The sequence below is a fragment of the Metschnikowia bicuspidata genome, assembly GCF_001664035.1.
Source record: "Metschnikowia bicuspidata var. bicuspidata NRRL YB-4993 chromosome Unknown METBIscaffold_3, whole genome shotgun sequence".
Taxonomy (NCBI): domain Eukaryota; kingdom Fungi; phylum Ascomycota; class Pichiomycetes; order Serinales; family Metschnikowiaceae; genus Metschnikowia; species Metschnikowia bicuspidata.
In genome coordinates, this window is record NW_017387733.1 from 1,459,998 (window position 1) to 1,487,441 (window position 27,444).

At 50.8% G+C, this 27,444-nt stretch overlaps 10 protein-coding genes across 10 annotated transcripts; 6 read left to right on the forward strand and 4 right to left on the reverse strand.

The window, feature by feature from the left end:
* Positions 1 to 594: 594 nt before the first annotated feature.
* Positions 595 to 1,889, forward strand: METBIDRAFT_180992 (uncharacterized protein). Its single transcript, XM_018854770.1, has 2 exons — positions 595 to 1,693; positions 1,762 to 1,889. Exon 1 carries the CDS (start codon positions 914 to 916, stop codon positions 1,691 to 1,693), a length of 780 nt encoding a protein of 259 aa, XP_018711858.1. The 5' UTR covers positions 595 to 913; the 3' UTR covers positions 1,762 to 1,889.
* On the forward strand, positions 1,625 to 2,674 carry METBIDRAFT_31894 (uncharacterized protein). The gene is made up of 2 exons (XM_018855940.1): positions 1,625 to 1,689; positions 1,762 to 2,674. The coding sequence occupies exons 1-2, from the start codon at positions 1,680 to 1,682 to the stop codon at positions 2,493 to 2,495; spliced, it is 744 nt and encodes a 247-aa protein (XP_018711859.1). The 5' UTR covers positions 1,625 to 1,679; the 3' UTR covers positions 2,496 to 2,674.
* A 2,230-nt stretch (positions 2,675 to 4,904) lies between these two features.
* METBIDRAFT_55986 (uncharacterized protein) lies at positions 4,905 to 6,991 on the forward strand (the record flags this gene model as incomplete). The annotated part of the gene is made up of 2 exons (XM_018858296.1): positions 4,905 to 6,754; positions 6,800 to 6,991. Coding segments are annotated over exons 1-2 (2,034 nt in total), but the record flags the coding sequence as incomplete, so codon positions are not given.
* A 233-nt stretch (positions 6,992 to 7,224) lies between these two features.
* On the reverse strand, positions 7,225 to 14,725 carry MEC1 (protein kinase). Its single transcript, XM_018855941.1, has one exon. The coding sequence runs from the start codon at positions 14,676 to 14,678 to the stop codon at positions 7,530 to 7,532; it is 7,149 nt and encodes a 2,382-aa protein (XP_018711861.1). The 5' UTR covers positions 14,679 to 14,725; the 3' UTR covers positions 7,225 to 7,529.
* A 97-nt stretch (positions 14,726 to 14,822) lies between these two features.
* On the reverse strand, positions 14,823 to 15,932 carry CKS1 (cyclin-dependent protein kinase regulatory subunit). The gene has a single exon (XM_018855942.1). The coding sequence runs from the start codon at positions 15,578 to 15,580 to the stop codon at positions 15,269 to 15,271; it is 312 nt and encodes a 103-aa protein (XP_018711862.1). The 5' UTR covers positions 15,581 to 15,932; the 3' UTR covers positions 14,823 to 15,268.
* A 1,166-nt stretch (positions 15,933 to 17,098) lies between these two features.
* METBIDRAFT_23997 (PRMT5-domain-containing protein) lies at positions 17,099 to 17,974 on the forward strand (the record flags this gene model as incomplete). The annotated part of the gene is made up of 1 exon (XM_018855274.1): positions 17,099 to 17,974. A coding segment is annotated over one exon (876 nt), but the record flags the coding sequence as incomplete, so codon positions are not given.
* A 1,221-nt stretch (positions 17,975 to 19,195) lies between these two features.
* On the reverse strand, positions 19,196 to 19,828 carry METBIDRAFT_15483 (U2-type spliceosomal complex subunit; the record flags this gene model as incomplete). The annotated part of the gene is made up of 1 exon (XM_018854602.1): positions 19,196 to 19,828. A coding segment is annotated over one exon (633 nt), but the record flags the coding sequence as incomplete, so codon positions are not given.
* Positions 19,829 to 21,048: 1,220 nt separating this feature from the next.
* Positions 21,049 to 21,429, reverse strand: SUI1 (translation initiation factor eIF1; the record flags this gene model as incomplete). The annotated part of the gene is made up of 2 exons (XM_018857562.1): positions 21,049 to 21,347; positions 21,399 to 21,429. 2 exons carry the CDS (start codon positions 21,427 to 21,429, stop codon positions 21,049 to 21,051), a joined length of 330 nt encoding a protein of 109 aa, XP_018711865.1.
* An 803-nt stretch (positions 21,430 to 22,232) lies between these two features.
* Positions 22,233 to 23,519, forward strand: CDS1 (phosphatidate cytidylyltransferase; the record flags this gene model as incomplete). Its single annotated transcript, XM_018858867.1, has 1 exon — positions 22,233 to 23,519. One exon carries the CDS (start codon positions 22,233 to 22,235, stop codon positions 23,517 to 23,519), a length of 1,287 nt encoding a protein of 428 aa, XP_018711866.1.
* Positions 23,520 to 24,732: 1,213 nt separating this feature from the next.
* On the forward strand, positions 24,733 to 26,703 carry SCW11 (putative glucan endo-1,3-beta-D-glucosidase; the record flags this gene model as incomplete). The annotated part of the gene is made up of 2 exons (XM_018857581.1): positions 24,733 to 25,098; positions 25,735 to 26,703. The coding sequence occupies 2 exons, from the start codon at positions 24,733 to 24,735 to the stop codon at positions 26,701 to 26,703; spliced, it is 1,335 nt and encodes a 444-aa protein (XP_018711867.1).
* Between the last annotated feature and the right edge of the window lie 741 nt (positions 26,704 to 27,444).

Here is a 27,444-nt window from a genome sequence, read left to right on the forward strand (position 1 = left end):
GCCTGTTTAGAAACACGAGACGAAAGCAGAGGCAGGCTCATGCTGAAACACAGCGAGAATTCATAGGCGCTGCAAGGAAAACGGAGCACCACTGTGCGACAATCGCCAAACAGGTGTGAAACATTTGGCAGCGAACACCAGAAATTCACCGTTCTGGTGGGGCAATACGAGCGCCTCGATTGAGCGCTATGGACAATCTGGCAAAAATACCGACAAGTGCCGGTGCGGCGTTTAGAGTCTCGGGCCACACCGTAAAATAACGCAGGCGTGCACATGCCGATGCGGGCGTTCACATTGCCGGGAATGCGTGCACATGGACTTTTCTGCTGATTTTCCCAGCGATCTGATTTGACGCTAACTGGAGTTCCAGCTAAACGACACCGGGCTGCCAAACAGGTGCTGCAAGGAAAGCGCCAACATTTTGCAAGATTGCACAGCCAACCCTTCAAAAACAGGCACCTGGCCTGATCAGGCGGACCAAGAAAAGGAGCGGGGAAGCATCTTTTTCGTTCTTAATAAATGACCTCTGGCTGTAGCGCAGGCAAAAGCAGGCTGGAGCAAGCAATCAAGGATTAGAGTAGGGGTCATTTCGTATGCCAAAAAAAAGAAACGACCGTCCTTTCTTGAGCGCGCAACGACATCATTTTTCGGAGACCAATAATTTTTCTCACCGTAGAATTAGCCCCGCGCGCGGCGGGGTGCACACAGAACTCCCTGGCGCTTGCGTGCAGGTGCGGAGTTTAGAGCCGCAAGAAAAAAACATTGGGCGAAAAACGGTGAGGCTCAACCTTCATCAGGGCGCCATGGAGAGTGATATACCCAGATTGCATGGAGCCGCACGCATATAAACAATGGGTTTCCAATCTTTTTGACAGCTGCAGACGGCCATGAGAAACTTTCGGAATGCTGCGGCATGGGGCCAAATGGCATGTTTGACGGTGGCCTTGAAGTTCCAGTTTTTTCTGTCTTGAAAGTGCTCGTAACACGAGCCGCGCACCAGGAGGCTATACAACGGAACACCGCGCCCCACGAATGTACAGGTTTGTCTTCCGCCCAAGGGGAGCCCCCGTCAGACCAAAAAAATGGGACTGGGGCCGCAGAAACCACCACACGCCAAACCCCGGGATTTGAGCCCTTTTTTTCATTTTTGAATCCGCCGGAGCGGGGCCGCTCAATGGCCTTCTGCTGGTGGGCGGTGGCCGTGGCCTGCGGCCGGAAAGCTCGAGTAGCAGGCGCAGTGTGCAGGCGCCGGCACCCGCATGGGCTGCGGCTCTGCATTTATTTCCCTTTTTTCTCATTTTATTTTTTCGCCCTGCAAAATTTCAATACTTATAGTCCGTCGCTCCTCCAGTTGCCCGTTCCCAGCGCCCGTTTTCTTTGCTTCCACTTGTCTTGTTTTTTCCTTTCAATTCGCTCAATTGCGCTGACCCCAGGCCTGCCATTGTCTCCCCACCGTGCTTCCCAGGTTCCTAATCAAAAGGCCGAACTCTGGATTTGCCCTTTAATATCCAAGCATCAGCATTCTCGAGTCTTGCCCCAGCCGTCTTTCCCAGCGCAACCGCAGGCCCCCGACCTCCACCCCTTCAGTTCGCCCCCTCTGTTATCCGCAGCCGCCCAACGGAGCTTTTTTTTTTCTTTTTTCCCCGACTTCTCTCCTCCGGAAGCCATCCGCACAGTCAATGAACAACCGTAAGTCCTGTCGTCCCTCTCCCGGCGCTGACCTTCCAGGCCCCTCCCCCAAGCAGCACACTAACATGCCAGGCAATGACCAGAAAAGACGCAAAATCACTTTGACCGGCAAGGCCCGCTCCGTGCCGGAGAAAACCGCCCCCATAGATGACCAGATCGATCCGGTCGAGAAACTCTTGAGTTTCTCCCACGTGGACAACGACATTTTGCTGCTCATGGACGACGCCGACCACGCGCCTGCACCTGCGCCGGGCCCCGCCAGCGGCGCCGCATACCCCAACATCTCCTGCAACTTCGACAAGATGATCCACGACAACATGCGGCTGTACTACTCGAAGTTCCGCAAGTCGCAGATGGAAATCCACAACGACCACTCGTCGTTTTCCGTGCTCACGCGGCCGGTGCCGGAGGCGCCGAAGCCCACGGTGGACGCGGCGCAGAAGCCGCGGACGCAAGTGCCGTTTTTCCGCAACGTGAACTTCAACCCCACGCCGTCGTTTGGCCAGCACATCGACGACTACATACACTACGACGCGGACGAGCCGCTAACCACGGACTCGGAGCACGAGGAGCTCGAGGCGCCCAGGGGCGTGGTGGAGACGCCGATCCCGTCGCTCTCCGGCAAAATGTCGTTCCACTATCGGCAGGACGACAAGCTCAATCTATCGTTGACCGATGGGCGCAAGGCCGGCGAGGACGCACCGCACGACGTGTTTAAGTTTTTGAACCAGCGATCTGTGCTTTCTGGTAAGGCCAGTGAGATGATCGGCACGTCGAGCTTCCTTGTGAGCGACTTTTTCTTCTGATTCTTTCTTGGCTGCGGGAGCGCATGGCTGTGCTCCCGTGCCTGTGTACATTATATAGGTAACCTGTTAATTTTGCTGAGAGATGTGTGGATGTGCTGTAGTGGGTGTGCTGTAGTGGGTGTGCTGTAGTGGGTGTGCTGTAGTGGGTGTGCTGTAGTGGGTGTGCTGTAGTGGGTGTGCTGTAGTGGGTGTGCTGTAGTGGGTGTGCTGTAGTGGGTGTGCTGTAGTGGGTGTGCTGTAGTTGGTGTGCTGTAGATGGTATGTGTTGGGACACATGGCATGGATTTGACCACCAGCCAGCTTTTAAACACGGTCGGACACTATCAGTACATACCTAGCTCCCCTGTCCAGAGCACCATAGACAAGCCTGTCCCAGATTTCTTGTCTGTTGATGACTTGGGACTCTTTTCCCAAACAGCCGGTGGCCCGCTTGAAACACAAGCATTAGCTGGTAATGATCCACTTCTCGATTTCCTTCAAGACCCGGTGCAATCACTGATTCCCAATTCTGGGAGGAATTGCCAGTGCAAACCATTGCTTTTTCGAATGTGATGTTTGTACTGTGTTTAGTGTTGTGTTTTGTGTTCTGGTGTGCTTTCGTATTTTGCTTGAGTATTGTGTTGTTTGAGAATTTGGTTGGTTCTCCTGCTCTGGTGAATGAGTTGTCCATCTCCCTTGAAGTGCTGAGGACGGCCTGGTCCAGGGACTCTGTTTGGTTTAACCAATTACCTGCGAGTATTCTGCCCGAGTCAAACTACCGTGTCTCGGTTTATCGCTTCGAGCTTGGTTGAGCTATTTTGGTTGGATTCATTGAACTGGACTGAGCTCCTGCGTCATGGTCGAACAAAGTGAGCGTTTGTCTAGTTAACTGTTTAGGGTAGCCGTCTTGTCCTGGGCTTGATACAGGTTGCTGTGTCTCGGCTCAACTACCCTGTCATGGCTGAAGTACTCTGTCTTGGGCGAGCTTTTCTATTTTTTTGGGTACTGCACTGTCTGATGAATTACGCTGTCTTGGTTGCAGTATTCTGGCTGATTACTGTAGCTTAGTGAAGGATGCTTACTTGGTTGAACGGCTCGCGTTGTGCTCAACTACCTCGTCCTGGTCGGACAACTACAATTATTGGGACTTGGCCGAACGAATTGGGGTGGTCACTCTGTATTGTTTTGTCTGGTAGCCTACTTTGTGAGCTCTGTTTGGTAGGATAATTACGCCTCGCAGCTTCTTGGTGTTTGGTTTAGTTGAACCAGTCACTCCGAGGTGAACTACTATGTTTGATGGAACCAATCAGGCTTTATTGTTGAGCCGTGCCTTGGCTTAACTACCCCAAGTGAGCAGAGCTTCTCTAAGTTGGACGACTGTGCCCTAGTTGAACTACATAATCTCCCTCGATTCCCGCTCCAAACTGAGGTCTTTGATCTCACAACCTAGTGTTTTTGCACTGCCAATTTTTTGCAGTCATAGGCGACACCAGGCTTTCCCTGACTGCAAAGTCTGGGGCCGTTGGAATCGAAAGCCCATCGAAAGTAGCTCTGAGGGCCGCGTCTTTAATGTTTCACGATCATGGCGTTATTGTGGATCCTGGAATCTGATGCAAAAGTCCGATCCATAGGCGATTGACAATGAAACACAATAGCGTCACAGAACAAGCACTGCTAAGACGCCGCCAACTGATGACTGCCAAAGAAAGAAGATACGGATAAAAATACTGCACTATAAGGCCGGAACCAAAAGACAGCACTGTTGGAACATGACAAAACAACAACATACAGCACAGTCAAAACAATACAGTCTAACAGATAAAATACAGCACTACAGAAAGCAAATACAGCACTACCAAGGACAGAATAAAGCACTAGAAAGACCAAGATACAGCAATAAGAAGAACAAAATACACTGTCGTAAAGCACAGTATGAAGAACGAAACACAGCACTACAAAAAACATAATAAAGCACTGTTGTAAAACCCAGAATTAAGAACAAAACACAGCACTACAAAAAACATAATAAAGCACTGTTGTAAAACCCAGAATTAAGAACAAAATACAACACTACCAAAAACATAATAAAGCACTTTCGAAACAGCAAAAAGACCAACACATCACTGCCTTAACCCACAGAAAACCCCAAGTCCTCTCGGTTGCATCTCCCGTCAAGGAGACGCGCGCGGCGTCTGCCAGCGATCGCCGGCACAAGGCAGTGTGCACGCCCGCCGCACGAGCCGTTGCGCCGCACGCATCTGTGTGCACTCCCAGAACGGCCCGGATCTGGCGGCCCCGGATCTACCCCCGGATATACCCCTGGATCCACCACCCGGATCTCGCGCCCCCCGGCCGTCACGTGCCGCGCGCCTACCCCGGATCTCGCCGCTTTGCCTCGCGACCTCCAACTCCACGACACAAGTCCTCTTTCTACCCCAATGTCTTTCGCCACCGTTGCGGCGGCATATCTCCTAGGCGGCGTCACGTTCCTCCCGCTCGTGCTCGTTGCGTTTGTGTATCTCCACCCGAAAAAAAAACACCTGTCCGTGGCACCGCCGTTCCTTGCAGGCCAGGTGGAGGAGGATGCCCAAACAGGCCTTGATTGCTTCAAGCAGGGCTGGATTTTCGTGACCCACGAGGACTTGGAGTCGCAGGACGAAATCTCCGCCAAAACGGAGTCTGTGGCCGAGTCGCACGATGTCAAATCCGCGTACTCGTCGCTTTACAAGTTGGTCACCAACTCCAACAAGGGGGGCGCGGCGGCTAATGCTGCTGATTTGGCTGCAGCCAGCGGCGAGGCGCCAGGCACGGGCCAGGGGCTGGCGGCGGCTCCGGCGGCAGCTCCGGCAGCGGTTCCGGCGGCGGTTGCGGCGGTCCCGGCGGCCCGGCCGGCCAGCGCCGCGTCGAAAAAGCACCGCTACTACGCCGTGTTGAAACACGGCAACCTCTTCTTGTACAAGAACGAGAGGTTGCAGGACGTCAAGCACGTGATCGTGCTTGCCAGCCACGTGGTGTCGCTCTGGCCGCGCTCGCTCCTGGACGCGTCGCTCTTCACCAAGTACTCGTCGATCGCCATTCTCAAAAACGACTGGGCACGCCCGCGCAGGCTCTCGGACAACTTTGCCGGCGGGGGCTGGGGCCATGGGGACAAAATCGGCGTGCGCGATGTCTTGCGCCGCGACTCCGGGTTGCCCGCGCCGCCGGGCTCCATTTTCGTGTACACGGACCTCAACATCGACAAGGAGGACTGGTACTTTGCGCTTCTCCGGGCCACCAAGTCCGACGCGCCGGCGCCCGCGGGCTTGAGCCCGGCCGTGTACGCGCGCACCTTGCACCTCGAGACCCCGAGCATGGTGGCGTTGATCCGGCGCCTCTACAGCTCGGAGGGCCAGGTCCAGTCCAAGTGGTTCAACGCCGTGGTGGGGCGCGTGTTCCTCCTGCTCCAGAAAACCGACCTCTTGAAGAGCTACTTGACGGCCAAGATCGAGCGCAAGTTGAACAAGATCAAGACCCCGGGCTTCTTGGACAAGTTCCTGATCACAAGCGTGGACGCGGGCAGCGCCGCGCCGACCGTGGCCTTCCCCGTGCTCAAGGAAATCAGCCCGCAGGGCGACCTCCTCGTGTCCATGAACGTGCACTACGCGGGCGGCATGTCCATGCAGTTGGCCACCAAGGCCAACATCAACCTCGGCTCGCGCTTCAAAACACGCGAGGTCGACGTGGTGCTTTCGGTGACGCTCGAAACCATCTCGGGGCCCATGCTCGTGCGCGTCAAGGCCCCGCCGTCCGCCCGCGTGTGGTACACGTACGAGCGCGAGCCGGACGTGTCCATCAAAATCGAGCCCGTCATCAGCTCCAGGCAGATGTCCTACAACATCATCACCAACTCCATCGAGAAGAAGTTCAAGGACGCCATCAGGGACTCGCTCGTGCTCCCGCACTGGGACGATCTCGTCTTCTGCCCCACGCCCGACGAGTTGTACCGTGGCGGCATCTGGGAGAAGGACCCGCAGGCCGAGGAGCGCGACCAGAAGGCGGCCGAAACCAGCGCCCCGGACACGGCCAGCGACTCGCTCTCGACGGACGCCGCGCTGGCTGTCACCGTGAGCAGCGACGAGCAAAGGCCCGACCCTCTGGCGCTTTCCGACGCGCCGCCGGCCCGCAGCCAGAAGGCAAAGGTGTCCAAGACCATCAGCGATCTCTCCAAGCGCTTGCGCAAACCCAAGTCGGGCCATACGCTCGGCGTGGACGACACCCACTGTCTTTCTGACGGCTCTGTTGTGGAGGCCTCCCGGCGCCTGCCCGCCTGGACCAGCGCCATCGAGAGCCCCACGGCTCTGCCTCCCAACGACGACTCCTCACAAAACGTCAGCACGTTCCGCAAGCTAGGCGAGTGGTATTCCAAAGGCGACAAGGCCAGCTCGTCCAAGCCTTACGCGGCCCTGTCGCCTACACTTGACTCCACATACCACCCTCCCGAAATGATCTCCAACAGACGAACCCGCAAACAGTCTTCCGCTACCGTCAACTCGGACGTGGAGAAGGCGACCGACGGCTCTCTGTATGACTTCGGGAAGGAGCTCAACGAAATCTTCATTCCACAACCGATCGACTTGATCGGATCCGCCAGTGTCAAGGCCGGCGCACCCCAGTTGCCGCCCAGGGAGTTCAAGGCCGCTGCGATCTCGGAACCCCTGGAAATGTTGTCAGAAGTGGCCCCTGCGATCTCGGAACCCCTGGAAATGTTGTCAGAAGTGGCCCCTGCGACTTTGGGCGGGCTTCTCGATACCCAGCAATCGACATCGCATTCCACAATGGAAGAGGATGTACTCACTGACGACAAGGTGAGCCACGACAGCCAGTTTCTGGGTTGTGCTTTGACGACGCCCTCCAGCAGCCAACGTCCTATCTCGCGAACCAACACAACAGTCGGAAGAAAGCCGCCGCCAGATATAGGCGATGACCATGAGATAACTTCTGGTCTGTCTACTGCCCCATTGTAATCTTCATGCATTCAACACCCGCCTCCACCACTGTTACTTGTGTCTGACGGATCTATATATAAGCGCCCCAGCCTCCATACATGCGACAAAGATTCTGCTCCGAAGAGGCTTGTTGTATCAAATAGTCGACCTGCCCGTGGATGTTCATTGGCAAACCCTCCCGCTCCAAAAGCCCCCGGATTTTGCGGCGCACCTTCTTGAGGTGTTCTTGGGGATTCTCCAGCGTCTTCCAGTCCAACAATGGATCGTAGATCAAAGTCTCTAAGATGTTCATCAAGGACGCCTCGTTTTCCCGGACCAAAGCGCCCGTTACTTCACATGTTTTCCTGAAAGCGCCCTCGACACCTGTGATTCCCATAGCGTCCACCAAATTTTGCGTGAGCCTGAACGGTACAACCTCCGGCGTTGGGAGGGTACGGCCTTTTTCAAAAAGACAGTCGAAATCAATGTGCAAAGCAGCCCCGTTCTTCTTCAAAAAGAGAATGTTCTCGCAGTGCCGGTCTCCCAAACCTATGATATATCCAACAATAGACATGACGGCAGATGTTCTTGTGAAGCAGTTTCGAGCAAGATACCACACAGCAGGATCCGAAAACTGATCGATGAACCATTGGTGGAGCACAGGTTTGACCTCTTTGCAAAGAGTACGGAAGAATATCACCAAGTTCTCGTCCACATTGGGCTCCGACGAATTTCGGGCCTTGGCAATTTTTTGTGCCTCCGCAAGCTTACGGAAGATCCTCGAGTCATCATGCGAAAAGCCTGCTTTTTTCTGTTGGGCGTTGATGACGGACTTCATGGTGCTGACACCTTGAACAAACTCAATCACACCCTTATCTTCTGCTAGTGGAATCACGGAGTAGTTCTCAATAGTAAGGTTTCTTTTGCGAGCATCGGCATTGCTGGTCAACAACCGGTTGATCATGTTTGTGAACTCAAAGACCTTGGCATCTTTCCGAGTGTCGTCCATTTTAAGCATGAGTCGATAGGGCAAGTTGTCGGAGCCCCGGACCGTGATTTGCTTTGGTTTTTGGAGCGATTGGAACACATTGACCTTGTCATCAAAACCATCAAATGTGACAGACGCCGACTTGGGAAACGCGTTCCACACGGCCCTACTTCCGGGTGAAGAGCTGGCAGCTGGAATACGGATTTCAAGATTGGACTTGACAGGAATGACCAAGGCAGTGTGGGGCTTATGAGTGTCTCTCACATTGAAATCCTCGGACAACAGCCACTGTCTTTTCTTTGAACCAGACTTGGAGGGAGTCTTGACTGATGCAAGGTTTTCAAGAATGTCGAACAAAACTTGGGCGTTTCGAATGTTCTCGCCGAGGCCTGGGTTTCTGCAGAGTGCCACCAAGATACTTGAGACTCTTTTGCTTCGCACTTCGTCCTTGGATTTCACGTGTGACAAAGTGTACCAAAGCGTGTGTTTTGGGTATGTGGATATGAGAGTACTGATGATTTGCATCATCACCTTCACACTCGGTTCGTGGGAATGACTCAATCTGGAAAGAATCTGGGTCACGCAAGTGAACCAGACGTACATAGGTATTCCATCCTTTTGCTCGAGGAGCTCCTGGGATATTGTTTCCAAGCGCTTGATGGCATCTCTGTTTCTCGATTGCCTCTGGGCAAAGTCTAGCCAAACGGTGATCAATTTTGGAAGGGCTTCAAAAATGTAGGTGGTTCCGAGCTTCAATGCATGGAGGTAGAAACGGATGATTTGCTTCTCGTAGTAGCCACTTCTGTCATTCTGTGACTCCATGACCTTGCTGTAGTATTTTCCGATATCGAAGAACGGCTTCTCCCAAGTATTGTCAAGCCTATAAGCTTTGGTGTACTCCTCTATGATGGTTGCTGACGAGGAATGGCTAGATTCGTCGAGCCACAAAGCATACTGGAGCTGCCTTCTAGCTTTTGTCTTGGAGTTTGCACACTCGAGGTTTTCCGATAGTGTCTTGATTGCCTCAGTTTGCTTTCCCTGCTCCCACAAAAGGTGGGCGTATTCAATTGACGCCTCTTCATCATTGAGCGCCATAGCTTTTACAATTGACCTTGTTGCAATGTCGAGTCTCTTGTTGCGCCGAGCAATCTCCGCGGAGACCAAGTAAACCGACGAGATTTGATCTTTGTTATTGGTCACCTCAAAAAGGAGTTTATGCATCAAGAGAATCTTCCATTGCGTGCTGAACTCTAGATCCGTATTTCTCATGCGCTCGCGTAGCGTCAGTATCAAGTCCTCTTGCAGAATGATTGCATCGGCGTTCCCAGCAGACACAATGAGAGAAGAGTCAAACAAAATATGTAACTGCCTCAAAAGATTCGTGTTTCTTGAAAACGACAGAGACATCGACAGAGACAACGACTGCCCGATAGTTGCATAAATGCTTTGGATCGACAGTGTGAACTTCTTCTCATCTTGCTTTGCTAGTGAAAGCAAGCCGCTTGCATACTCCAAAGTGGCTACATCTTCGACGTCTTGGGGCATTCCAATCGTTGCAACGGCATTGTACCATCTGGTAATCTCGTTGATCTCTCCCGACTCCAAAGCAGCTTGTAGGCCCACCATTGTCCAGGCTATTGGGAGACGTGTGATGGACTCATTTCCAATTTGTGATTCGAGAGACGAAAGAACTTTATCGTAAAGCGCATGATTTGTGTAGGACTTTAGCAACCTTGTGTTGCAGTTGACGCGGACGTCCTCGCTGCCAATGCTGCTCAAGACTTGGAAAGATTCTTGCGCAAGATACCAGTTTTCATTATACTGGAAAGCATCGAGCTTCTCTGCCAAATTTCTGGTTGAGAACTTCCTAAGCACACCGTTCAAAGCATCATAATCTTCGATGTTTGCGTACACTGATTGGAGAGTGCTGGCAATATTGAGCTTGTCGAACGCGTCTCTGGTATCGTCCTTCTCTTTCCTGTAGCATTTTTCGAGGTACAAAATCGTCCGTTCATATGAGTCACATTGGGAAGATGTGAGGGCAATCAATTGTGTAGGGATTTCCTCGAGAAAACTCGACACCTGCGAACGACAACTTTTCAACATCAAATAATCTACTTTCGGTAGACTGCTGTCGCTCATACGTTCTGTTGCTGCTGACACCCATTCGTTGAAGTAGTCCAACACCTCGAAAATACGTTGGTAGCACAATTTGAGGTTTTCTGTCCTGTCAGATCCGACATTTGAGCTCGAATCCGTTTTCAAAACACACAAGAACTCGCTGAGAATATCGTTTCGAGCCTGTTCATCGCCACTCGCGATGTGTGACAACACGACATACTTCAACAAGTACAGCGAGATCGAAATCTCATCGTCTCTGATGAGCATCGAGCATGTTTGAAAGATGAAATTCTTGGTTGGGTTGGCATTTGGCTTGCCTTTCTGAGTGGCAGTACTAGCGATCGGTCTCCGGAAGAGATTCGTGGAAAGATCAACCAACCACTTTTCGTATCTCATGCCTAGCCGGTAGTGAGGGAACTCAATGGGCTCATATCGAGGAGGCGAGGCAAAATACATAGACGAGAGTAGTGGAGTGAGGGTGGATCTGTCAATCTCCGAGAAGCGATGCCAAACCTCACTGCGGATTCCCTGGCTCTCGCCTTCCAAGATTGAAGGTTCTAGGCGTAAAATCCTCAAAAAGCTCTGCATTGAATAAACAGAGAAAAGCTGTCTGGTGGGATCATTCAGCGCCCAGAAATTCTTTATGACCTTATTCTGTATGAAGTCCACCAAAAACGTAGAGTTTTCTTCGTAGTCCTGGAAATCATAGAGCACAATAATTTGAGAGTTAATTGTCTTGAAATTGAATCTGCTGGAATCAAGTGAGCCCAAGCTGGCCAAGACAATTGCACATTTGGTAGACAAATCAGGATCTCTGCTTTTGAATTGAACGGAAAGATCCAAAACAGTCCTTACCATTTTGGAGATTTCGTTTTCGCTTGAACTCTCTCTTAAGGTTTCGCTTTGCCATTTCTGTTGGTATGCTTTCGACAAATTAATCAAGTCATCTAACGCTTGATGGACAACGATTCTGTTGTTCGTTTGCAATCTTCTAGTTAGTTCGGGAAAAAGTCTGACTCTGTTTTTGAGTTTCAGCATCGCACTTGAAGAAGCATCCGGTGCATAGAATTTGTCCAAGCCCCTAGTGAAAGAGTAGGAGTAGTAATAGGGACCATAGTTGTTGTACTTCTCTGTGATCTCTCGATAAAGTCGTTTCAAAATTTCCGCTGCAATGGATTTAGACCTTAAGGGGAAGCTCTCGAATTTCTGGAAAATCAAAGAAATTGAAATGTCAAACAAAGAAACAAGCTTTGGGGAGTCCAATCGTTGCACAAGGACGTTCCAGCACAGAAGAGCATATACTTCCAAAGATGAGAAATCCATCGCAGCTTGAAGGCATGTCGATATTTGGCCCAAAGCCCACGTGGCTGCTTCAATGTTCCTTGAAATAATGAATTGCATGGCCCGAATTGAGTTAACCTTTTCCATATATGGCTTTATTCCTTTTGTTTGATGGACGACTTCCGAAAATTTCTGGGCAAGTTCAAGAATATAGTCTTGAAGTATGTAGCTGACATAATCGAACAGACCTTCGTCCGGTGGGGATCCTGATGAATTATTTTCAGGCTTTTTGGACCAGTGGATCTTTGCAATGAAAGTTATTGCACGCACTATCTTTGTCTCGTTTTTCAAAACACCATCTTCGTCCATTTGCATTTGGAGCAAAATTGCCCAGAGCACAGCTCCCACGTTTGACACCAACTCTAAAATTCTCATTGATCGGTAGCTCGGGCTCACGTTGCTCAAAACGCTCACTATATATTTTGCATCATTGTGATCATCTTTGCAAAGATATGTGGCGATAATGCGGGGCAACATCTTGGAGATAAGTTTAACTTTGGTCATATTCGAAGCTTCCGCAATTTCTTGAATGAAGTCATGCTTGTAGTATTCCATGAGACGAGGAGTTGTGTACTCCCGAGTGTTACTTAGGAAATACTTCTTGGATATTCCAAGCAATTCGGTCAATCTTGAAAACATGTGTGCGTTTTGAATAATAATCTCCGCGATGCTGGGAAGATATGGCGAGAGAAGTTTGTAAGGCGTCATTGCCTTTGCAGATGCGACATATAGAATACTGTTGTATGCTAGGTTGACATGTTGCTCATTGGGCTCTCCCAAAGATTGTATCAACTTGATGAAAATCACACAAAGCCATTCACCATCACTCGTTATTGCAAGTTCTGAAAGTGCCAACATCGTGGATTCCGCCAAGTGGATGTTCCCTTGGGCAGAGCTGTACTTTATGCTTGATAAAGTTCCAAAGATAGCTTTGAACAAAGACTCCAGATTCTGATCTACTTCACGAATCAAAAACAATGGAACCACACGAGCCGCCAAAATCCGGACATCTCTATTATTATGTTTGGCAAGACATCGAAGAACAAAGACGATCATGGGATGATTGGGCTTGCAGTCTCGATCCGGGAGCCTGAATGTGGCCAACAAATTGAAAAGAGCGAGCAAGAAATTGGTCGCCAATAAATTATCCTCGTATAAGCGACCATCATTATTCTTGAGCAAATATTCACAGAACACTAGCGAGTATAATGTCATAGCGTCACTCACTTCCGAAACTTGCTTTCTTTTAATTGAGATATTGCCGTATAAGTTCCGGGCCGAGAATGTCGTGCAGTGCATGCAGCTTTCAGAGGAGAAATCGAAATCCCCGGAGATTATGCACGGAACGTCTCTCAACACGGATAAAAAAGAATGCAAAGTGGCGTGATTATGCAACAGATCATTGTTTGGCCCATGCATCTCTCTTTGAATGAGATTCACCACATACGCAATCCAGGACTTTATGCTGGAGGAATCGGCTGGTCCACGTGGATCACTTTGTGCAATGAAGGTAGCGAATGAATGTGGGCGGTCGATTGCGAATTGCAATTTCTTGACGAGATGAGACGAATCTGCGCCAAGAACAACACCCCGTAGAAAATCAAGTTCAGCATCCATAAAAGGTGCTGCTGCCTTAGAAAATCTGGCCGGCGCATGCTCCATCACCAGAATGCTTTGAAGATGTACCAAGTGCAAGGTTCTTGAAATCACGATTGGCAACAGCTGGTCGTGGCTTGTGGACTCGACCATTTCGAACAGAGAAAAAGGAAACGAGTTGAAAAAATTCAGGAGGATGCCCCGCAGCCGGCAGAAAATAAAAAGTTTCATCAAAATCACGCATGTCACTCTGTTGTATTGATTCATGCTGTGCGTTGCTCCGCCTCGGGAATTCTGAAGCTTTATGAAATATTGGTGGATCCACTTGAGAACCAATTCAATCAGGGACCACCGCGTTGTCATGTCTAATTGTATGTTGGAAGAGAGATTAAGAAGTAGGATGGATCTGCACGTGTCTAGTAGATTCAAACTAGCCTCCGGCGACAGAGAGGGTACGGACATTGTGCTGGATGAGGAAATGACAAATTCTAAGCGTTTGGCATAAGACTCGAAACGGTACTTGAAGTCTGCCGTTTGTAGGGCCAATTTGGCCGAAGTGTCGAAGTCGTTAAGCACAGTAAATAAATGCACCGTGCATGAAAGTAGCGGCCCGAACGCTAGCGGATGTAGATCCGACGGCCCATCAGTCAGCACATGGCGGTACACCTTATTGACATTCGTCTCAAGCGTGGAGAGTAAGATGGAGCGTAGATTTTTTTTATGTTTGAGTCCATGAAGACGCACAGACACGATGTTGATGAGCTCGATCAAAAACAGCTTGATCAAGTTGGTAAGCTGGAGATTCTCGGGGAACTGCGAAAGCCACAGCATGGCAAAGCCAAGGGCCCATTCATAGAATAAGGTAGCCGTATTGTGACGCGTGAGCGAGGACGGCGAATCGGCGGAAATCAGAGAAATGTCCGCCAGCAGCACCTCGATGTTGAGCAACGACTTCCGTTTCGAGAAAACTAGCTCGATAGCCGAAAAGAGCCGTGACACAAAACCCTGCGCCTCAGCGTCTGGGCGGGTCTGTAACATGGAGAGCTTGGCGCTGGCAAACCGGAAGAGGCAGAGCACCAACTTCTTGAAGTCTGTCAGCTCATCATGCTCCAAATCGTGCTCGATGTTTTTGTGCACGTCATTTAAAAACTGATCGAGCTCCAGAGACGAAATACGGGCGAATGGGGTGGCCATTTCATCACGTGTTGCGGGCTAGAGGACACAGTTAGTGTGGAGTAAAGCAGAGAGGGTCAGATGTAGATATGTGAATGGGTACGCGCGTGCGGGACGCTGTGCTACATAAGCGAGACGCGGGTTGGGCATGTGCGGGCTACAGATAAAAGGTGGCTGCAGAAAAAGCTCAAGAAAAAGGCATCTAGTGAAAGCGGGGTAAAAACATCTTTAGAAGCCCATGCAGCGTGAAGTGGCGATTCAAAAAAGAAATCCATTTGTGTGTGCATTAGAAAACATTGTACTTACTTTGCACATGCCGTCTCACGGAACGCCTGTCAGCTCGGTGAATACGCAGTCAAAACAGCCAGGGGAGCACGTCCAGAGACGCCTCTGTCTGATGAGAGCGTCGTTGCCGGAAAAGCAATTCCTGGACATCCTCAATATAATTACAGACTCGAGATATAGGGACATGCTGATAAAGACTCTGCCATCCAAAAATCATGTTGTATCTATGTCCGAGTTCAACACTGACACCCTTATTATTCTTGACACTGGGTATTCACAGTGCAGAAACACTAAATAAAACCCGTACGTTTGTCACAATCCTCGCTCTACTGATCAAAATTTAGCGGACGCTTAAAAAGCAAGATATGCGGCTCCGGCGCATGGGTCTCATAGTGCACCCATCCCAAAGACTGGGTGATGCCCAAGCCCCTCCATTCTTCCTCCATCAAAATACGCAAGGTGCCGGTCTCGGGGTTGAAGTAGTCTTGCGGAATCGCCTTCAACATATTCTTGGGGAGCATCACGTGACGGTACTCACAGTGGTCGTCGTTGTAACGTGGCGAGTAGTGGATCATGTCCAGAAACTCGAGGATTTTGGCCCGCTCGGTGTCGGTGAGATATCTGGGCCTGCCGCTCATGGCAAGATTTAAAGAGGTGAACCTGGTGTTAATATAAAGTAGACAGAGACGTGAGCTGCAGACTCCGAAAGTTGTTTTGTGAAGATGCCTGGAAGGTTATGTTGGCCAAGAAGTGCACGTGTCTTTCACTGGAGTCGTTGCATTTTCTGCGCTGCGTCTGAAATTCGTCGTATTTGAGATCGCCTAGGTATCTGAGGACACGACCTGCGCGCATGCCTCGCGTCTCACGCGATTAGACAATTTTCCTAGAACAGATTTATTTTGATTTTGATTGCCTCCAGAGACACGAGCCCAAATAGGGCAAGTTGAAGTCAATGAAGCTTTCAGGCTTAAATCAATTTCGTTGATTTGTTTGCTCGACGGATACCACCCCAAAGACAGTTCATGCGCGAATCAGCGTTGAGAACTCACACGCACACCTTGAGCGACAGAGTGTTTATTTCCTCTTTGAGACTCGAGAGTCTTTACCAAAAAAATCGGTGTAAGTCTGGCAGCCAACACGATTAATGTTTTTTTCTAATTTGACATTTTGCTTCCCAGCTGAATAAAAGTTGCTGCTTCCATCCGACATTTGTTTTTCTGCGTGAAGCGTAGACTAGATACATTGGTCTATTTGGAAAGCACACCAGAACAGCAGTGGTGCATAAACAGATTCACATCGTTCGACGTGGAATCTCTTATTTTTGCTCGTTAGCTTTGCACTTTGCCACTACTTCAGTGAGTTAGTCTACTGCAGTTTATCGTATCCTTTTTTGAGCGGAATACCCCGCAAGACGCGTCAAATACACAGGCTTGACATCAACTTCTCAACTTCCTTTTGAGATCCTTCTCGACGCATCCTGAAAAGTTGAGCTCGGAAATAAAACAGACAGCGGCTTAACAGGACGTTTAAGATAGCGACGACCGTCCGTCAAACTCATACCACTCCCTGCCATGCCCTTTGGAATAGTTTTAGAAGGCATAGAGCCTATCGAACAACCTGCCAATTTCTACGTTCCCAGCGTCAGCACAGACCAATATGGTGTATGCAAAACAGGTACAAGTGCATCGCATGTCCTACTTCGGACTCTGGCGTGCTCTACTGACGAGCTTCTACAAGAACTTTCATATCTTCCAAGTCTGCTAAATGTCACCACACTACTAAGCCTTCCAGAATGGGCAGACTTCTCTGAACTATGTCAAACATTAGAAAAAACTGATCACAAAACAGCCATCGTAGTTCCCGTTTTGGAGAGCCTACCCTTTATTTCAAAGCTCCGGGATTACATGGAAAAACATACCCAAGGTCCGTCTTTAGTTCTCAAGCTTCATGGCCCGGTTTCAAAACTGACCATTCGCCGCTACAAATGTCTCAAATATACGGCTGCGTACTTAACTCGAGCGGATGATGCCAGCCTCGCTCAAATGTATGAGGGAGCTGCTGAACTCATGAAGAAGACTTCCTCCCCTGCTCTTCTCGTTAGTCACGAGATCAGCGCCGAGCACCCCTTTGTATTCTGGCGATCGATCAGCGAACCGAAACTAGCCCCATTTTCGGATATGCTCATTGATCCGCTCCAGCCGCTCTCAGTGGACATGGAACTAGATGTATATGAGACATTTGAAAAAGACCGCACGAAGTACCGGCAGTATGAGCTAGCAGTCGAAATGGCTGTTTCCGATTTAAGCCACATACACGATCGGCTCAACATCCTCGTGATCGGGCCCGGCCGCGGGCCGTTGATAGAAATCGTGATGAAATTTGCGCGGAAGGCCGATAAGGTCACCGCAGTCGAAAAGAACCCCAAATGCTTTCCGACTCTTATTCGGCTATGCGGCCAATGGCCCACAAACGTCGAGCTAGTTTTAGGCGATGTCAGATATATGGGGCGCCCCAAATTGGCATCTTTCCACTTGGTGGTGTCGGAACTATTGGGCTCCTTTGCGTGCAACGAGGCAGCGCCCGAGATCCTCAGTGTTTTCCGGGGTCTTTCACCCGTGATGATCCCGCAGGAAATGCGCAGTTTCATCCAGCCGGTCTATGCCGACCTTGGCACTAATACGTGGCCCAGGCGGCCGTATGTCGCCAAGCTAAACAGTTGTTTCCCTGCTTGCGAGCCTGCTGCTATTTTCGAGTTCGTTTACCCGGGCGAAAACGCATTGCAAAAGACGCAAAATGTGACTTTCCATTCAAAAACGGCGGAGGTGGCGAATGCCTTATGCGGCTACTTCGAAGCTTGCTTGTATGGACCATATCGGATCGGAATTGTTCCCGGCCAAAGCCGCTTGGAGTATTGCGACTCGTGGTTCCCAATGCTCTTTCCAATTCCAACTACCGAATTGCCACTTTCGGTGAGGTTTCTGAGGCAAAGCCTGGCGACAGTCACCTATCAGTGGACAGTCAACGGTGTATCCTGTGGCGACGGCTATGAGGTGGGTTTGCTTGCAATACTGTGCAATGACTGTGAGCGGAGAATGCTGCAGCAATGAGACCGGGGTTGGAATTGCCAGATTTGATGGGAGGCAAAGTCAGCGTGGTGGCATCGCGTTGCAAAGAAGCATGCACGGTTGTGACTGAAACATGCACGGCGTTGCAGATCCAAATACTTAAAGTCTGCGACATCCGTGGCAAGGCCAGCTGTGGCCTCAAAGCGCCGTTGTTTTCGATTGGAGGATCCCGACTGTGGGGCTGCGCAAAGCCAAAAAATCAAGTGCCGTGTGTGGTGTTGCCATTGGCCATAAGGTTACACCGCCAAGGAGAATGGCCATACGCCTGTCCGCCATGGTATGTGAATCCCCGCAATTAGTTCATGGTTTTGGACAAGATCAGGACGCTTGTACATCCAAAGCATCAATGGAGCCATCATTCGCAGCTGGCCTTTAAGCACCAGGCAAAGTTGCCACTCTGCCTTTCAAGGCCCGCCAGATCTTGGAGATCGGTACAATTTCGTACAATAAGCGGGGTAGACAGCGAGATTCAAAGCCTCTTTCATGGCCGGTCCAAAAGGCGGTGCGCCAAATCTGAGGGCGAGCCAAATATTTATAGAGGCTGTGAAGTTGGGGCAAAAGACTGCTAGTGTTTGTCGCGGCAGATCACGTTGTTTTGGTTCTCTGGAAGGTGTCTTGTTCTCGTTTCCTTGGCTGGGTATTCTCTCGCCCGAGATGTGGCTCTTGCGTTGACTTCCCCTGTCGTTGTATGTGAGCGTATCGTGATTGTTGATGCCATGAGATGCTGTGAAGGTTCTACCTGGAGTCCCGAGGGGGATGATTGGGATTGCTGTCCCGAGAGCGATATCCAGTATTATTATCCCGAGATCGATACTCGGTATTACTATCCCGAGAGCGATATCCAGTATTATTGTCCCGAGAGCGATGCTCGGTATTACAGTCCCGAGAGCGATACCCGGTATTACCGTCCCGAGAACGATACCCAGTATTATTATCCCGAGAACGATACCCAGTATTATTATCCCGAGTTCCATACCCAGTATTATTATCCCGAGAAGAATACCCAGTGCCTTTCTCCCCAAGACGAGGACCGTTGGCCATATTCCCAGAGCGATACGCATTACCACCGTCCGGGGAACGATGTCCCCCAGTGCTCTCCTCAGACCCGTGGCCTTCTCTGGTATCTCCAGAACGATGGCTGCGCGAGTCACGCCCATGGCCCCTTCTATCTCCGGGCCGATCACGGCCCTCCTTCCGTTCACGCGAATCGCGGTGCCTGGAACGAGAGTCGTGAAGTGTCCTGGAACTCCCCTCCCCATGCAGACGGCTGGGCGAGCGGTCTCTGTTATCGGCTCGTTTCTTGAAATGCTCGCGGCGAATCAGCAAAAGCGGATCGTCACTTAGAAGCGCGGACGGCGCCAGGCGTCCCACCGCAGCCACCTTCTCAAAGCGGCTGCCCACGGCCGGCTGGACCGCCTTGTTTCCGCGGACTAGCAGCTGGATTTCGTCGGACCGCGCCAAGAAATCCTCGTCCACCTCGCGGAACCCCGAGCCGTCGTCCGCCGTTGTTTTGGGTCCGTCGTTGTACATCCACCCGAGTTTGTTGAGCTCGAGCTTATCCTTGGTGGGCATGCTGGACGGATCACTGCCGTACTGGAGACGGATCATGTGTTCTTTCTCGCGCTCCTGGGCTATTTCCTTCTGGCGTTGTTTGATGGACTGGAGCTCGGCAAGGGCCTGCTGCTCGCGCTCCCAGACCTTTTTCTGGTTTTTCATGAGCGCCGGGTTCCATGATTTCTTCAAGTTGAGATCGCCGGGCATTTTGGACACGTGGGTCTAGCAGACGGGGTGCTGTGCTGAGGCTTTGCGTGATTTAATGTGAGGCCCGGGTGCGTGGCTTGCTGAAGAATCTTAAATGGATCTGTTGTAGGATTCAGTTGTGGTTTGGCCTGGTTGAGTAGGCTTTGAGTGGGCTTCAAATTGCTTGAAATCGGTACAACTTGTTTTTGAATGGCTTTGAATGGCTTTGAATGGCTTTGAATGGCTTTGAATGGCTTTGAATGGCTTTGAATGGATTTGAATGGCTTTGAATGGATTTGAATGGCTTTGAATGGATTGAAATGGATTTGAATGGATTTGAATGGATTGAAATGGATTTGAATGGATTTGAATGGATTGAAATGGCTTCAAATTTATTGTGAGTTGTCTTTGAGTTGACTCTGAGTTGGCTTTGGGTTGGCTCGAAATTGGCTCGAAATTGCTCTGTCTTGGCTTTGAGTTGGCTTTGGGTTCTGAGGGGCGTTCGGGCCTTTGTTCTCGACTGACAGATATCGAAATAGGCAAGATTTTTTATTTGCAAGATTTCAATTTCCTGGATCTCTGATGGCCGTGCGATGTTCGTTTTTGAGTTCAGCTTCGGGTTTGGAGACTGAGGCTTCCCAATGGCGATGGCCCTTTTTGCGGCGGCCCGAAAATGCGCGCCGCTGGCCGGGGCCAACTTGCCATTTTGACATATCGAGAAACAACGGGGGATGAATTGACAAGACTGGCCAGGGTTCTGCTTTTCACCTCCAGGCATCTGTTTTTCTGATTTCCCCTTTTCTGATTTCTCCTTTTCTGATTTCCTCTTTTTGATTTCTCCCTGTTTACTTTCTCCTCTCTCTTTTTGTTCTTTCTCCTTTCTCCCTTTTTGCCTTCACTTTCTCTGCTCCAGCATTCTTCCCCTGGCTTCTCGCGCCTATTCTCGCCCTAGCATATTTGCTCCCGGGCCAGTTTTCAACAAGCAGCGACGACCGGAAAGGGCCACAAAAATATCAGAACCAAAAACCTAAATCTAGAGCCACGCCACGCCATCCTGTTCACGTCTAAGATACGAAACGCCACTTTATCCAGAAAAATCTCCTGTCCCGTCTACAAAGGCGGCTGTGCCGTCGAGCAACGCCGCCCTTCTACATTTCTCTCCTTCCAGTATTAATTGACTACTTGCAGTATAAACGCAAGATCAACGGCACACCAAAGCCGAAAAAACGCCTCGGAAACGCTCAGAAACCGTGGATCTTGATTTTCTTCTTGGGCAAGGCCAACTGGCCCGTCAAAAACTCCGACACTTTAACTCTCTGATCTCCTTGCAACTGGATAACCTCACCCAAAGCCGTGTCCTTCACAATACTTCCGTTACAGGCAAAGTCCTTCTTCAACACCTTCAAGATTTTCTTCAAATCATACTCGGTGGGCAATCCCTGCACAGTCGTCAAGGTCTTACGACCGTTACGCTGCTGGATACGGATATGGATGTAGTTATTTTCCTGAGCTTCGGTATCACCGGTGTCGGCAAAAGGATCTGGGGGTTAGTATACAGGCAGACGTTGGGCCGGCAAATCACGGGACATACCAAATGAGTTTAAGTTTTGGATAGTAGACATATACGGGGGGACGGTTGGATTGTATGGGCAGAAGAGTCCTTTTCTCCGCTGCTGTCGCCGCTTTTTTGGGGCACGACATCGCGGGACAGTCGCGCAAAGTCGCGGAGAGGGCACGTGACCACGCAGACAATGTCGCAATCTGATCTGTCACGTGACTGCCGCGACAATGTCGCCCCGACGAAGAACTTAAAAAACCGAGAACACATCGACGCGTCCCGTGACCCGCGCCCGCGCCGCTTATCAGCGCCCCGCCTGCATCTGGGAGGCCCCGGCCCGCGGCCGCTTGCACGTGAAATTGGCGCGCCGCCGTGTCCAAGTACGCCACGGGACCACGACCGGAAAACCGCCGAAAAGCAAGGTCACGTGCCCTCTGACCCCGCTCTGCCGGGCCCCAGAGATCTAGACACAGCCAGCGCCGCACGGCAGCGTCCGCGTCCCACGGCCGCCGGTGCTGTGTGCAGGACCTGCGCTGCCCAACCGGTGCTCGCGTACTGCACCTGCGAATCAACGCACCAGTAAATGGCATCTCCATCCAGCCGGCGGCCGTGGGCCTATTTCAGAATTTAATACTCTTTTTTCCTTTGTCTTTCTTCTTTCAGTGACAGCAGTCTGGCATTTTTTCAAACAGCGTACTCCGTGCCGGCGCCGCCCCTCAGCATCACGTGCCGCAGACCTTGCTAATACTACTGCGTAGACCCGTCTTGGTTTGTTGTGCGAAGTCCTCCAAAAACACCCGGCCACTCTATCCATTGTACTCCTATTCCCCCCGATTAGTTTGAGCGGCACGTCTAAAACACACAAACATGGAAAAAACCGCCAGTCCGGCCGCGCGCAGCGGAACCTCCAAAACCGCGGCGCCCGCCAAAACCCAAAAAGACCAGCCACCGCAGAAAAACGCCGTGGTCAATGAAAAAGAAAAGAAAAAACAGGCCTTCGTCACCAGAACCATCTGGTCGTTGGTCATGCTCTTCGGGTTCTTCGTGCTTCTCCAGTCCGGCCACTTCCCGCTTATTTTGTTTGTGGTGCTCTGCCAGATCCTCATCTTCAAAGAGATCATCACCATGACCTCGGAGCCGGCCCGAGACAAGAACCTCCCCTACAACAAGATCTTGAACTGGTACTTTTTGATTGCCACCGTGTACTACTTGGACGGCGAGTCCATAGTCGGGTTTTTGAACGAGATCCACGTGTCGTCCATGTTGGTGTTGTGGTACAAGAACCACAAGATGGTGTCGTACTCGTTGTATCTTGCCGGGTTCATTTTCTTCGTGTCCACCTTGAAAAAGGGCTTCTACAAGTTCCAGTTCGCGCAGTTGTGCGCGTCGCACATGACCTTGATCATTGTGGTGTTCCAGTCGCATCTCATCATCGACAACATCTTGTCGGGCATCTTCTGGTTCTTCCTTCCCCTGGCCTTGGTCATCGTCAACGACATTTTCGCGTACCTCTGTGGCATCACCTTTGGCCGCACGCAGTTGATTGAGATCTCGCCCAAAAAGACCGTCGAGGGTTTCCTTGGCGCGTGGATCTGCACGGGCTTTGCGGCCGTGGTCATCTCGTACTTCTTGTCCAAGTCCGACTACTTGATCTGCCCTGCCACCAACTTGAACACCACCATCTACAACTACCCGCACTGCGAGCCCAACCCCGTGTTCATTTCGCAGTTGTACCAGTTGCCCGCGAACATCGCGGAGTTGGTGGGCATGGACGTGATTTTCTTCAAGCCCGTGTACTTCCACGCGGCGGTGCTTGCCACGTTCGCGTCTTTGATTGCGCCGTTTGGCGGTTTCTTTGCCAGCGGCTTGAAACGCGCGTTTGGCATCAAGGATTTCGGCGACACCATTCCGGGCCACGGCGGCATGACCGACCGCTTCGACTGCCAGCTTTTGATGGGTTCGTTCTCGTACTTGTACCTCCAGACATTCATTGCGTCGTCCAACATCAGCTCGAGCAAGCTCTTGCAAATGGCTGTCTTCAACTTGACGAACGACCAGATTCTCCAGTTGGCGAAGGCGCTCTTGAAATACTTGAAGACCACCGGCACCATAGACCCCGACACCTTGGAGAGGGTGTTTGAAACATTGGCCTGAGAGCGCAGCTGGTCACGTGGCCGAGCTCCCGGCGGGATCCCTGGATCCGTGTATAAACATACTACTAATCCATGTCACTAATTCGCTTTGGCTGAGGCCGCGCCTTCCAGTTGCGGGTCTTCAGCCTGTCTCTACGTTTTTTGTTTTTTATTCTTTGGCGCTTGGCTAGTGACCCATGAAACTTTCGGGGTCGTAAACGACCCACGTCGTGCTTGTATGCATCTGCTGGTAATCTAGCACAATGGTTCATACAGGCCGTGGTGGCAGCCGAAGGCTAGAAATACAGACGCCCGTCCTGTTCGGCATGGGATCAAAAATGCGTGTCTGCCAAGTCTATCAAGTCTGCGAATTTTGCCAATTTTGTCAATTTTGCGAAGTCTGCCATTTTGGTTCGGGATATCGTAACACCGGCCTGTAGGTCCAACTTCTTGTTTCGGCATATCGCCAAGTCGGCTTATGTGCAAGCTGGCTTCATGAAACACATTCTATAACACCAAGCCTAGGAGGGCCCCGGCCATACTTCCCACCGCAGACGCTCAAATCCCCCTGGATGCAAATGATTCTTGTGAAACTTTAAGGTTTGGAAATCGTCTAGTATTTCAATCCATCGGGTCGTCTCCATCACGTCTCGAGGTCGTATATCTCACAAGTCCGTGTTAGTAAAGTGAGATGTCAGAGCCCGGACAAGAAAATCACGAACATGACATCAGCGGCTGCACAGAGTTATGCTGGCTAGTTATAGTTTTAATTAAGTAGATTGCCCTATGTACAGGCGTAAGACGAGGGCCGCGCCCAATCTCGGCCATTCACGTCGCATTCGGTTGATCTTGTGCCCAAAGGGGAACAGCGCGCCTCGCGCAGCCTGCACACACGCTGGCGCTTTCCCAATGCGGCTGTGCAAGGGCCCATTTCGCCGCCAGCGAAACCTGTCAAAAGGGCCAGCGAAATACGTCAAGCGAACCAGCTAGTTACGTCAAGCCAGCCAGCACCTTGGGTTCACACAATGCCCCAACGAAGCGGCCCAATATAAATACCCCGGCACGGCCCGGGCTGGAAACCGGCCTTTTCAACCAGCAAAAACTCATTCGTTCGTTACTTCTCCCACACTCTTTTAGCGCAATCTACAGCTCGCCATCTCAAACACTCTCGCTTCGTTGCACCGCCTACACACTTTCAGACTAGGCGACAGAACCAATACAAAGATTTTTCAACCATGATATACCTCCTCACTTTGCTTGTTCTTTTGCAGGTCATTGTGGCCGCTCCCCTTCCTTTGGTGGTCACCAGGTACCACGAGGCAGACACTGTCACGTCCACCAAAACCTATATTACCGGCACCACCACGATCTGGTTGCCCCCCGTTGAGATTTTCATTTCCAACGGCGTCAGGTATACATTCACCAAATACGACGGCCAATGGGCCACCACGCAAGCCACCACCACTTCGGTATACACCGAAGAAACCAGCGACACGCCTGCCGGCCAGGCCACTCCGACTGCTGTGGTGCCTACTCTTGAGACTGCCCAGGCGGCCGAGACCACAACGCCGATTCCTGCAGCGGTTACTTCTGCTGTTCCTGTGACAAGCTCCGAAACTGCTGCTGACGATAAAAAGACTACTGCGGCAAAAAACACTGCGCAGCCTGACGTTACTACTACTACTTCTCCTGCCATCACGACCAATGTTAAAACGACCCTGACGGCTGGGCCTGCTATCGAGACCACTGAGGTTGTTGAGACTGTTGAAGCCACAGTGATCCCAGACGCTGCCACGGGCGCTGATATTGGGGTTTCCGCGGAAATATCGACTGAGCCTACTACTGAAGTTACGACTGAGGCTACTACTCAGACTCAGGCTACTACTCAGACTCAGGCTACTACTGAAGCTACTACTGAGCCTACTACAGAAGCTACTACCGAAGCTACTACTGAGCCTACTAAAGCTACTACTGAAGCTACTACCGAAGCTACTACTGAGCCTACTACTGAAGCTACTACCGAAGCTACTACTGAGCCTACTAAAGCTACTACTGAAGCTACTACTGAAGCTACTACCGAAGCTACTACTGAAGCTACTACCGAAGTTACGACTGAGCCTACTACTGAAGCTACTACTGAGCCTACTACTGAAGCTACTACTGAAGCTACTACTGAAGCTACTACCGAAGCTACTACTGAAGCTACTACTGAAGCTACTACCGAAGCTACTACTGAGCCTACTAAAGCTACTACTGAAGCTACTACCGAAGCTACTACAGAAGCTACTACAGAAGCGACCACTGAAGCTACTACTCAGACCACCACTGAAGCCACCACTCAGACCACTACCGCGACTCCCACGCAAACATCTACTTCGTCCACCTCAACCTCCGTGGCCTCCGGGTACATCAGCCCCCCTTCTGTGATTGTGTATTCGCCTTACAACAATGACGGCACGTGCAAGACCTACGACGTCATTGAGAGCGACTTGAACTTTGTCAAGTCCAAGGGCATCAGCAAAGTCAGACTCTACGGAGCCGACTGCTATGTGGTCGAAGCAGTGCTCCCCCTCTGTTTGGAACTCGGCATCACTGTCAACCAGGGCTTTTGGATCTCCTCTGAAGGCGTGGACTCCATCGACGATTATGTGACTCTGGTGGTGGCTTGGGCCAAAACCAACGGGTGGGACGTGTTTGACTTTTTCACCGTGGGCAACGAGGCCGTGAACGAGAATTACTGCACTGTTTCCGAGTTGATCAGCAAAATCGCCAGTGTCAAGGCTCTCTTGAGCGATGCCGGCTGGACGGGCCAGATCACCACGTCCGAGCCTCCCGTGACGTTCATCAACAATCCCAGCTTATGCACGGAATCCGAGATTGACTTCGTGGGCGTGAACCCCCATTCCTACTTCAACACCAATTTGTATGCTTACCAGGCAGGTGAATACATCACTGCACAGCAAGCACAGGTGGCCAAGCTTTGTTCGAAGTCGGCCTTCATCACAGAAACGGGCTACCCACATAAAGGAGACGTCTACGGGAACAATGTTCCCAGCAAGGAGAACCAGCTAATTGCACTCCAGACAATCATGGAATATACCGGGGGTGACGTCACGATTTTGACCTTGTACGACGACATGTGGAAGAGTCCAGGCGTCCATGGCATTGAGCAGTACTTCGGTATGATCGACCTTGTTCAGGCATGAGGTCGGCACCAGTGCCAAAGCCCCTCGCATCTCCATACCTTGTATCATAAACATTAATAATATATCTAAAGACTTTCTGCGCCTTGAAGAGAGTGTCGTGGACGCCACGATCTCTGGGTCTGCTAAATGGCACGCACCCAAAAGTAAATCTGCTTCATGAACCAATCCAGACCTAGGAGACCGTTGATCTATGGCATCGCATGGGATTATCACACGCATGGACAGCGACAGGAGGGTGGCCGGGATGTCCAAGAAACATCGGGCCCGACGCAAAACCTCGGGCCACACTGAATAAGCATATGCCTCCTTAGCAACAAGAGCAGTGGCTTCAAAGAATTTTTCTATAGCTGTTGCTTCCAGTAAGCAAGCCTCTTCCAGGAAATGCAACAGCCAATCTGAAAGGGACAATATCTGGTGTTCGGAAAGAGACAATATCTGGTAATCTGAAAGAGACACTTCCTGGTAATCTGAAAAGACACTTCCTGGTAATCTGAAAGAGACACTTCCTGGTAATCTGAAAGAGACACTATCTGGTATTCTTAAAAAGACACTTCCTGGTGTTCTGTAAGACACACTATCTGATAATCTGAAAGAGACACTATCTGGTATTCTTAAAAAGACACTTCCTGGTGTTCTGAAAGAGACACTTCCTGGTGTTCTGTAAGACACACTTCCTGGTGTTCTGAAAGAGACACTTCCTGATAATCTGAAAGACACACTATCTGGTAATCTGAAAGAGAC